This window comes from Enhydra lutris, unplaced genomic scaffold (genome assembly GCF_002288905.1).
Source record: "Enhydra lutris kenyoni isolate GAN:26980312 unplaced genomic scaffold, ASM228890v2 scaffoldscaffold56, whole genome shotgun sequence".
NCBI classification, from domain to species: Eukaryota; Metazoa; Chordata; class Mammalia; order Carnivora; family Mustelidae; genus Enhydra; species Enhydra lutris.
Genome location: NW_019154140.1, coordinates 13425029 through 13437411, shown reverse-complemented (window position 1 = coordinate 13437411; position 12383 = coordinate 13425029). Strand labels below are relative to the sequence as shown.

At 32.9% G+C, this 12383-nt stretch overlaps 1 protein-coding gene across 1 annotated transcript; it reads left to right on the top strand.

Moving 5' to 3' along the window:
- Positions 1–2220: 2220 nt before the first annotated feature.
- LOC111157910 (olfactory receptor 6C76-like) lies at positions 2221–4776 on the top strand. The gene is given in 3 exon segments (XM_022519636.1): positions 2221–2254; positions 3834–4262; positions 4265–4776. Coding segments are annotated over 3 exon segments (975 nt in total).
- The last annotated feature ends 7607 nt before the right edge of the window (positions 4777–12383 follow it).

The window sequence follows — 12383 nt, the reverse complement described above, 5'->3', positions numbered from 1 at the left end:
TATATATATATATATACACACACAATATATATAAAAAAATATGTAAAAAATTTGCATCCAAGGATGGGGGGCAGTGGCATTTACTCTCTACCACATGATAAAAGTTGAAACTATTCATCTTCTGCATGGTGAGTTTGTGTCAAAATGGCCCTTCTTATTTATTAAAGTAGAAAACATAAATGACCATTACTCTAGAGAAATATATAAATATGTATGAACATTTTAAGTAGGCAAAATTATGATCAGTAATTCCTTTTGTGGAAATAACTCCCAAAAGGTAATAGGACAACAAGGCTGAAATGTATATGTGTGTCTATGCACTCTAAAATTACTTACACTGGGAAAATTTTTTTTCCAAATATTTTATTTATTTTTTTATGTTTAGAAAGAGAGAGAGAGAGCAGGGGCAGTGGTAGAGGGAATCTTCAAGCAGACATCTGTGCTGACTGTGGAGCCTGACACAGGGCTCAATGACCCATGAGATCGGGACTTGAGTGGAAACCAAGAAAGAGTCCAACGCTCAACCATGTGAGCCACCTAGGCGCCCCCTGGGAAAATTTTAAAGGCTCGGCAAAGAGGGATTTGACACCTCATGGCATATCCATAAACTGAAACTATATTCAGCCATTAAAATTGACACTGAAAATGTTTATTGAAGCCAAATGGCTAACTATTGTTTAAAATGAAGATTTCTTAATTAGGTCTAAAATGCTTAAAATTATATACACCACATGAAAACAACTCTTTTAAAATGAAAATACTCATGCTGTGATTTTTCTTCAATTATGCTTGTCTCTACAATAACGATGAAGTCTCTAATAATCCAATTATCAACTAAATCTCTGTCAAGTACCATTATTGGTTATACAAAAGTAACTTTAATATCCCAGTTTTCATTTATACACTATGTTTTAACAAGAAGATATTATTTCAAAAAAGTTTTTTTAGTGTTATATTTATTCAGAGTGGAATAAACTGATTTATTTCCTCATTAAGAAAGAATAGCTTTGGTGCACATTATATAATAAAATATGTCTTGGGTTTTACACCAACATGTTGAAAATAACATAGAAGTATAAAGGTGAAATTTGAGTTGCTTCTAATTTAAATATAAACTAGTTATTTACTTATTTTTATTTTATTTTAAGGAAGCTCCACGCCCAGCATAAATCCCAACTAGGCCCTTAAACTCATGACCCTGAGATCAAAACCTGAGCAGAGACCAAGAGTCAGACGCTTAACTAACTGAGCCACCCAGATGCCCCTATATGTAAAATTGTTTTTTAGTTCAATTAAAAGAAATATCCCTTAAGGAAATTTTAGTTGGAATGATATATCTCAAAAGTCTTCAATAATTCTAAAATTATTTTACAAGCAGTGGAAGTAAGTGCTTTTTACTCCACAGTCCCTACCAGTTGCCTTTCATGCTGTAAACTGGTTCCCCACAGTGTTAAAAACGATAACGCATGTCATAGGAATATGAACATTAAAAAATGTTGAGTGTTTTGTTTGTTGTTGTTAGGAAGGTTCCCTCTCCCCCAAATACCTGGTCATCTCCTGCTGGACAATTTACTTAGAATTCTCCTGGGACACAGGTCCTATAATAAACCAATTAAAATATACTCCCAAAGTTGATCTTGTCCATGATTCATCAGTACCCTATTACTATTTTCCCAAAAGTCATTAAGAATTTATCTCAAAGGATGTTTTCTAAAGTAAAAAAAAAAATATTTCTGTAGCAAAACACATTAAAGGTGCTAGGTTTACTTTTTTCTTCAGGAAAATAAATGGAAATGGCCACCTGTGAAATATCAAAATAGCTTATCAAAAAATAATTCTAGGTTGTTTTTCTTTGATGACTTTTATCTAAAGATTTGCTAGTAAGATGGCAGGTGGGATATTTCAGGATTCCAGATTTGGGACAATGGTTGTGAAAAACATGAGAAAATTGTCCTATTAAATATTTTGAGATGAAACATCAAGGTTTTTATGAGGAAATGTATAGCTTTGTAGGAAGACAGGGAAAACAGTTATTTCTCCATGAAGCATTAGTCTAAAATTTGTCTTTTGATTTAACATAATTGAATATATTAGTTTGCATTCAGTATTTCACACTATCAATCTTTTGGCAATATGTAAGTATCCTCTGTTTATATTTACCTGTTTATATTTATATATTATATATATTTATATTTATGTTTATCTGTTTATATTTATCTGATGTTTCAGTTTCTATTCTATTCATTATATACCAGTGACTACCCATGGTGTGTTTCTTTCTCTCAATATATATATAATAATATATGTATATACATTATTCAATAGTGTAATAAATGTAAATGTAAAAATATTTCAAATGGTAATTTTTAGCAATTAACTGAAATATGTAGAATATGGCAAACCTTCCTTAATATTGATACATTTTTAGAAAGACTTGATGGATATTCCTGGTATGGGTGTCCAAGACAGTTCTAAATAATATACATAAGGGGTTTGTATCTAATTTCTATAAATGAGTACTGCTGAACTTCATTAACAACATTTTGTGAACATATTTTTTGATGTTCAGCTATTAACTAGATTTTTAAAATTTATTTTATTAGGAATCTTGAATAATAAAGTGAAAATAACTGAGTTAATTAAGTTTTCATATAGACATACCTTTCTTTGACATTTTAATTCCAATGTAGTTAACATACAGTGCTATATTATTTTCAGGTGCATAATACAGTGACACAACAATTCCATACATCAGCCAGTGCACATCATAATAAGTGCCCTCCTTAATCCCCCTCACCTATTTTACCCATCTTACCTTCCACCTCCCCTCTGGTAACCATCAGATTGTTCTCTATAGTTAAGAGTCTGTTTCTTGGTTTAGAAAGACACCATTTTTTAAAGAATCAAGGATAGAGGTAGGAGTCCAAAGGCTCAATGTGTATCTGGAAATAGAATGTATAATGGCTTGAAAAAAAAATGGGTACTACTTATATAAACTGTTGTTTAATACAAATAAAAGTTCATAATGCAATAGTAGAATGACTTGGTTTCTGAATTTTTACAATGAAAACAGTTATAAATAAACTTATAGAGGTAGTATTCACTACTTCCCAAAAAGAACACTTAGAATTTTCACTAGAAAGTATTAATTAGGGTTAGGTTGATCAATAATTTCTAACAGCATTAGGGATTTTATGCTCAGAAAAAGATGATATAAGGAAAACATAATGTGGGTGCCTGGGTGGTTCACTCTCTAAGAGTCTGCCTTCAGCTCAGGTTAGTATCTCAAAGTCCAAGGTTTGAGCCCACATTGGGCTCCCTGCTAGGTAGGAAGCCAGCTTCTCCCTCTCCCACTTCCCTGCTTGTTTTCCCTCTCTCTCTGTGTCTCTCTCTGTCAAATAAATAAATAAAATCTTAAAAAAAAAAAAAAACAACATAATGTCCTCTGTATTTGAGGGGGAAAAAAGTGAAGCATGAGAAGAGTTCATGTTCAGTCAATATAGTTCCCACGTAACATTGGTAAAAATGGAGGTAGAGCAAACGTGTAACAAAGAATCAGAGGACATTATTCAGAGTAGTAAGATTGATATTAAACACAGAAGATATGCCCATAAAATGTATAGTAGAATTGGGGAAAATGAGGAATGTATTTATAGAAGGAAAATTTTTAAGCGCCAGGTACTTTGTGTGAAAATACAGTCATAATTTCACTTTTATAATTTTTTACAATCATTATTTTAAAAAATAGGGACAGATATTAGGTTTTGTCTAACTGATTTATTATTGTCCATATTGAGTTTTGCCAGTAAGATTGGTGAAAAATCAACCACCAGAAATGAAAAATAGAACATCAGTGACTGAATTCATCCTCCTGGGTCTGACTGATAATCCAGAAGTACAAGTTGTAATTTTCTTCTTTCTATTTCTCACCTATGTACTGAGTGTTACTGGAAATCTCACCATCATCATTCTTACCTTGCTGGATTCCCACCTGAAGATCCCCATGTATTTTTTCCTCGGGAATTTCTCCTTCTCAGAAATTTCATTTACTTCTGTCTGTAATCCTAGATTTTTGATCAGCATCCTAACTGGAGACAAATCTATTTCCTACAGAGCTTGTGCAGCTCAGCTGTTTTTCTTCATTCTTCTTGGCTCGACAGAGTTTTTCCTTCTGGCCTGTATGTCCTATGATCGTTACGTGGCCATCTGCAAGCCTTTGCATTATACAAACATCATGAGTAACAAGATCTGTTATCAGCTTGTGTCAGCTCTTGGCTGGCTGGTTTCTTGGTAATTTTCCCACCACTGGCCATGGGCCTGCAGCTGGATTTCTGTGACTCCAATGTCATTGACCATTTCACCTGTGATTCTGCTCCTTTACTGCAGATCTCTTGCACAGATACAAGTACTCTAGAGCTCATGAGCTTTGTTTTAGCTGTGCTTACTCTTATGTCCACTTTGGTGTTAGTAATTGTCTCCTATTCTTACATCCTTAAGACAATTCTGAAAATCCCTTCAGCTCAACAGAGAAAAAAGGCCTTCTCAACCTGCTCATCCCATATCATAGTTGTCTCTATTTCTTATGGAAGCTGCATCTTCATGTACGTGAAAACATCAGCAAAGGAAGGGGTTGCTTTGACAAAAGGTGTAGCTATGCTCAATACCTCTGTTGCTCCTATGCTGAATCCCTTTATTTACACTTTAAGGAACCGGCAAGTGAAACAAGCATTTAAAGATGTTGTGAAAAAGATCATTTTTTCAAAAGCATTGATCTGACTGTATTTATAGCTAAAATGTTGTGAAAATTAAAAGCGGGAAACCTCACTGAAGTGGACTTGGGATGCTGGAAGAGGAAGCTGAAAGGGAGGAGCCATACCACTCAGTGTCAGTTACAGGAAGAATTGTCAATTATAGACCTCACCAGAAAAACGGAGGGCAGAAAAGAATCATTAATTACAGTCCCCAACACAGAAAGAGGTACACTGCATCTCCTACAATAAACCGACAACCCCTGCAACTTGGCCAATGAGAAATCATCATCACCCTAAGTTCTTGCTGTTCTCCAATGAACTTTTGTTCAAAACAACTTCTCCCAGATTCCACCTTCTTCTCCATAAAATAATATCCTTCTTCTTTGTTGGATTTGCCTATAGCCTTCATGCCCCAAACTGTAATTCTCTGTCATTCATCATTCCCAAATAAACTTTTTTTTTTTTCTGGTAAAATAACCAACCGTTTTGTTTCTAAGGTTAACACTATACACACAACACTTTAGTGAGAGAGCCAATAGATAATTTGTCATTGTATTTCTTCTCTCTCCTTACTTTAATCAATTCTCAGGAAAATTATTTGTTATTTTGGATTCAATGTTTTTATATTACAAGTTCTGTTTAAATGAATTTAAGCACAAAATCATTATGGAATGATTTGTAGTATTTTTCCCATGATACAACAAAGAAATTACTAAGTCACTTCCTACATAAATGTGCTTCAAATATATTGTGTTGATGTTTATCACTGCATAATTTATTCAAAAAGCATATATCATTAGTATTTTTTAGTTATTCAATTATATACATACATGATTGATCATACATATGTATGTACTTATGTGTGTGTGTGTGTGCGCGCACGTGCATATATCATCACTTAAAACTGGTTATTAGTGCCTGAGACTGTCAGGTGCCTTATGAGAAGGAGCCACACTCTTATCATCAGCATACTAAGACACTGAGAAAAACACGATGATATAGATAATAAATATCATTTTTCTTTCCTCCTCTGCCTGTTTTTTCCTTTTTACCTAGACATAAAGATAATTGATGAATCATCCCTTCACCTAAAGGCATCTGTGACAAGTCTAAATGCTGTGGACCAAATGTATTTCTACTAAATTACACTAAGTCAATACTGTTAAATTCTGACTAAGGATATTTTGTGTGTGTTTTTATGGTATGTTTAACTCCCTTTAAATGACTTGTACCAGCTTTATTTAACCACTCAGTGTCTTGGTGTCATTAACTATCACATTGGGTGAATAATCCATAGTCATAATTTTTATTGATTTTTTTGTTTGATGAAGGTAAATTAGGTCATTTAAAGTGCTTACTTCAAGAGCTCAATAAATATCTGGTATTATGTTGTCATATAATCTGTCTCTTATAGAACATTCTTCATCCCTGGATTTGAGGAACATACTCTTCCTCTCTTCTTGTTTTGCTTTCATTCCCAAGTTTACTAGCAACTCTTTGATCTGTAATTAACTGTTGATAGTATTTTGTCTCTCATTCTCTATTCCCCCCTTTTAAAACTTTATACAGAGTTTAATCTTGCTTCTGAGATAATGACATCTAAACCAATGGTTAACCCACTCCTAAGCCTAGGCCTAAATATCTGACTTCCTAATTTTTGCCGTGTTTAAGTGTTTGAGTAGTGGGTTTATCCAAACATGTTTTGGCCTACAACCTCAAAAAAAAAAAAAAAGTATGCTAAGAAAAAAAATCTTTGCTATATAAGATCATCTAAGATATAATTGTCCTAGTGATAAACCAGATAAGGAGTTGGCCCCCATAAGGCATCTCTTCTATAGAGCGTGTCTGATACTGCCAACATGTAATGATCCCATCTACTTTTATACATGGATATCTGAAAACACATCAAAAACTGGGTTCAAAAATTGAAAGTGTCCTCTTCTCCTTCCTACCAGCAGAGGTCTGTGGGTACCTAAAAATCCTATTCTGACCAGCTGTTAATGAGGAACCCCCCCTTCACCTTGATGAGAAGGGCCAAGTAGGGCACCCACATCTGGCAGTAACATGGCTGAGTTCTTGCCTTCTACTGCTGGACCAGTCTCAGAGGAAACCAGCTATAACAGAAAGTCTAAGTAAGATCTAGAGACTCCTAACATAATAGCAAATCTATCCAGATTTCAATAAAAAGAATCACCTGTAATACCAATAACTAGGGAAATCTTAAATTAAATGAAAAAATGACAATCAATTGAAAGCAACACTGCAATGAAAGAGGTGTTAGAATTACCTATAAATACCAAATATCTAAATCACTTAATAAATATTTTAAAGCAACTATTGTAAAAGTGCTTCAGTGAACAATTATGAAGACATTGGCTGAAAAGAAAAATTAGAAAATCAAGAAAGAGAAGGGGGGGAAAGAGAAAAAGAAAGTAAGAGAAGAAGGAACAAAAGAAGAAAGAAAGGAACAACAGAAAAAAGAAAGAAAGAAAAAATCCTCAGCAAAGAATAAGACATAAAGAACAATCAACTAGAAATTTTATAACTGAAAAAAAAAATCATTAAAATTAGAAAATACTTGGAGAAGTTTCAAATTTTTAAAAATTGAGTTGGATTTATTTGAGTATTTTGTGAAAACAACAAATGGGAACACAATAAATTAAAAGTATTAATCAGATGAAGGAAAAGAAGTGCCTTAAAGATTATTTTCTGATGATGCTAAAACTGAAATTACTCCAAAGATGGACATTGAAAATCTGAGGAAGTTCCGATAAGATGGTGAGCAAATACTGACAGCTGTCTTCCTTCCCAAACAATTCATAAAGCTCTCAGAAAAGTAGGAAGTGTGAGGATCTGAATATGTAAGGTAGAAAAAACAAACATTTCTAGAAAGACTGAGGTGGTGTGCACTGGCCTGAAGAAAAGCCAGGTAGGTGCAGAGCAGAATATGCATGAAAGACTTAGTTATAGAAACAAATTCAATAAACAGGCTCAACATAAGAATGGAAGCCACAGAGAATAGATTCAGTGAACTTGACAAAGAAACAACATACATATACAATATGAATTAGGGAGAAAATAAGCTATGTTATAAGCATAACAATAATAATGAACAGAGCCTGAGGGATCCCTCAGACAATAACAAAAGATCTAACATTGTTGTCAGCCTCTTCTCTGAAGGACAGGCGATAGAGGGTGGGACAGAAAAATTATATGAAAACTGTAAAATGAAAATACAAATTATCAAAAAATTTGGTACGGTGCAAAAGTGCTGCTGAGATAAGAGTTAATAGCATGAAATACTTACATTAGAAAATGGGACCATGAGAGACTGTGGACTCTGAGAAACAAACAGGGTTTTGGAGGGAAGAGGGGTGGGGTGTTGGGTGCGCCTGGTGGTGGGTATTAAGGAGGGCATATATTGTGAAGAAAGTATTGCATGGAGCACTAGGTGTGGTGCATAAACAATGAATCTTGGAACACTGAAAAAATAAAATTAAATTTAAAAAAAAGAAATATGTTAAAAAGGAAAAAAGTTAAAAAAATTAGGAAAAATGGGGAGGCAGGTGGGGGATGGGCTAAACAGGTGATGGGAATTAAGGAGGGCTCTTGTTATGATGAGTACTGGGTGTTATACGTAGACAATGAATCACTAAATTCTACTCTTAAAACCAATATTACACTACATATTAACTAATGGGAATTTAAAAACTTGAAACATTTAAATATATACATATGTACATATAATTTAAAGAATACTATACCGAAAAATAAAATTTTAAAAAAGAATAATTATACATAAAAAAGAAAAGAAGAAAAGTCTTGAATCAATAATCTAAGCTTTCCTCATTCAACACAGAAAGGAGGAGCAAATAAACTCAAAGCAGGCAGAAAGAAAGAATAAAGAGGCAGAAATACAATAAATCAAAACCAGAAAAGCAATAGAGAAAATCAGTGAAACAAAAAAGCTGTTATTTTGTAAATATCAATAACATTGGCAAGCATCTAATAAGAATGAAAGGAGAGAAACAAATAAAAGAAAGGCTCAAATTACCAATATCAAAATGAAACAAGGTATATCCCTAGAGACAATGCACATCTAAGTGATAATATGGGAATATTATGGACAAATATTATGATATTATGTGATAACATGTGGTGATAATATGAGAATACTATGGACAAATCTATGCACACAAATTTGACAGGTGCAGTAGACCAATTCTTCAAAAAACACAAACTGCCATAACTTACCCAGTAAGAAATAAATAATTTTAATATCTTTGTAATTATTAGGTAAATTGGGCTCATGATTAAAAATAAAACTTCCCCAGAGAAATATCTAGCTTGAAATGCTTTCACTGGAGATTTCTCAAAGTGTTTCTACCTCTTGAACACATGGTAGGTTAAAAATTTTTGTTCAGTCAGTGTGTCTTTTCTTCATTTTTATTTATCTCTGCTTTCAAATTCTACAACTCTCCACATTATGGCTCCAGGTTTCAATGTGTTAGAACCTCAGACCTCATTACTTTGTTTTTATTTTGTCATTATGCTTAAGCATTGGTAGGTGGAATATTTTTTACTTGTTTTGTGCTTTTTCACACCCATATGATTTATTTCACAGCCAAATGATTTCTTCTGTTAATGGAAAACTATTAAATAAAAACTGCAACAAATTCAAAGAGAATTATATTACTGAACTGAACTGCTATTATCCTTTATCTTATTGTGTTCTTCCTTCAGGATTCTAAAAAATATACCATTTCTCCATTCAGTATCACACTATTTGTCATAAGCAAGTTATGCTTGTGAATTTCAAAAGACACTGAGTACAGTTTCACCTGGAGAAGGATAAGAAAGTTAACTAATAGATAGGTTAAGAATGTGGCATCTAATTATGCTGGAAATTTAGCTTTCTCTAAAAATAAAGTCAAGAAAAAGTTGAATTAAATAAATATGTATTCCATTTCTGACAGTGCTGGACTAAGTGGTTTATTATCAACATGTATACTCTGAATTAAAAGAAAGATGGAAAAAATATATTTTAAAGTATGGTTAAATAAATGGAACACTATCAATATTGTTCCTCACATTAAGATTGTCATCATTTAAGGCTAGTTTTCCATTGGGACATCTCCTAATACTCCAATTCAACAATAAGAAAATGCACAACTCAATTAAACAATGGACAAAGATCTGAACAGACACTTCACCAAAAGTGATACATAGATGGCATATAAGCACACCAAAAAATATTCAATATCATATATCACTAAGGAATTAGAAATTAAAACAACAATGGGGTGCTGCTAAAAGTCTCCTAAAAGGGTTAAAATCCAAACATTGACAATACCAAATGCTTATAAGGATGAGTATCAACAGAAAATCTCATTTGTGGCTGGTACAAATGCAAAATGATGTAGTCCCTTTGGAAAAGAGCTTGGCAATTTCTCAGAAAACAGAACATACTCTTTCCCATACAGTCCAGCAATTGTACTCCTTAGTATTTACCCAAATGATTGAAAACTTACATTCACACAAAACTCTACACACTAATGTTTATAGCAGCTTTATTTATAATTGCCCAAAGAATGAAGGCAACTAAGATATCTCTCATAGGTGAATTGATAAAGCATGGTACATCTAGACAGTGGAATATTTATCACCACTAAAAAAGATATGTGCTATCATGGAGAAACCTTAAACACATATTACTACGTGAAAGAGGACAATCTGAAGAGGCTACATACTGTAGGATGCCAACTCTTTAACATTCTGGAAAAGACAAACTATGGATATAGCAAAAAGATCAGAGGTTACCAGGGGCTAGGAGAGAGAGGAAAGAAGCAATGAATTGGTGGAGCACAGCAGATTTTTATGACAGAGAAATTATTCTGTATGATACTACAATGCTACATACATGTCATTATACATTTGTCACAACTCATAGAATATAAAGCATAAATATGAACTGCTGTTTAAAAAAAGGTAATAATCTATATTCCCCCAACTAAGCATACATAATTTTGAACAGATTTTTTTTTCAAGCACTATATTTCCTTACAAGGGATGCATCTAAAATATAAGGATAGATTTCAAGTAAAAGCATGGAAGATGTACATAATACAAACACTGAAAAAAAGAATGCATTTATACCTATGTTAATAATAAGACCATGTATCCTAGAAGATCAAATTTAAAAATCACTAAAGATAAAGATTGCATAATGACAGGGGCACCTGGGTGGCTCAGTGGGTTAAAGCCTCTGCCTTCGGCTCAGGTCATGATCTCAGGGTCCTGGGATCGAGTCCCGCATCAGGCTCTCTGCTCAGTGGGGAGCCTGCTTCCCTTCCTCTCTCTCTGCCTGCCTCTCTGCCTACTTGTGATCTCTCTCTCGCTCTGTCAAACAAATAAAATCTAAAAAAAAAAAAAGATTGCATAATGACAAAATTTTCACAGTTAATGTAATTATAAATTCATATGTCTTTAATAACATAGAATCAAAATATACACAGCAAAATCATTAGAACTTTCAAGAGAAATAGACAAATCCACAGTATTTTAACAAACTACTCTCACTAACTGATAAAGATAGAAGACAATAGTAAATGTGTAAAGAATACATAACATATCTTTAAGGATAAAACACTTGGCAAGTATAGCATAATATGTACATTTGAACTAACTGACATGTATAAAATACTACATCCAACTACTCCAGAATCAGTATTTTGTGCAGGTAGTTATAGACTATTTGCTGAGCTTAGCCATATACTGAGCCATGAAACAAATATTAAATATTACAAAGGAGTGAAATAACCCACAGGATAAATTCTGAACAGAATTGTATTAAAGAAGAAAAAAACTATTGAAAATCACCATACATTTGGAAATTATGAAATAGCATCTAAGTATGACTGTGGTCAAAGAACAAATCACAACAAATATTAGAAGGAACATTTTATGTCACACAAAGATATGAAGTAACAAATTTGTGGGGTAAACATAAAGTGGTGATTAGCAGCATATTTAGACCCAAATGCATTATAAAATAAATGATAAAAACTTGAAATCAATTATCTAAGCATTAATCAAAAGAAGTTTAAAAAAGGCATGACATTATACCTAACTAAATTGGAAAGAAGAAAGTAATAAATATTAAAGCAGATATTATCAAAATAGAGAAAAAGCAAATAGACAATGAGCAAAATTTTTTTTTTTAAAACCTGCAATGCCAAAAGAGGAATATCTAAATGGACTAATGAGATCATTAAATCTCTTCCAAGGGTGACCAAAAAAATAGAAGAGAGGAATTCAACCATTATATTAGGAAATAGAGTGCACATAACTACACATAATGCAGTCATAAAACCAAAATAATTGCAATTCTGCCAATAAACTCGTAAATAGAGTTGAAATTTCTACAAAAAAATACAACCTATCACAACTGGTTCTTTGGAAGAATTAATAAGATTGATAAACACCTGGCTAGACTTATCAAAAAGAAAAGAGAAAGGACCCAAATAAATAAAATCATGAATGAAAGAGGAGATATCACAACCAACACCAAAAAAATACAAACAATTATAAGAACATATTATGAGAAACACTACGCCAACAAATTTAACAATC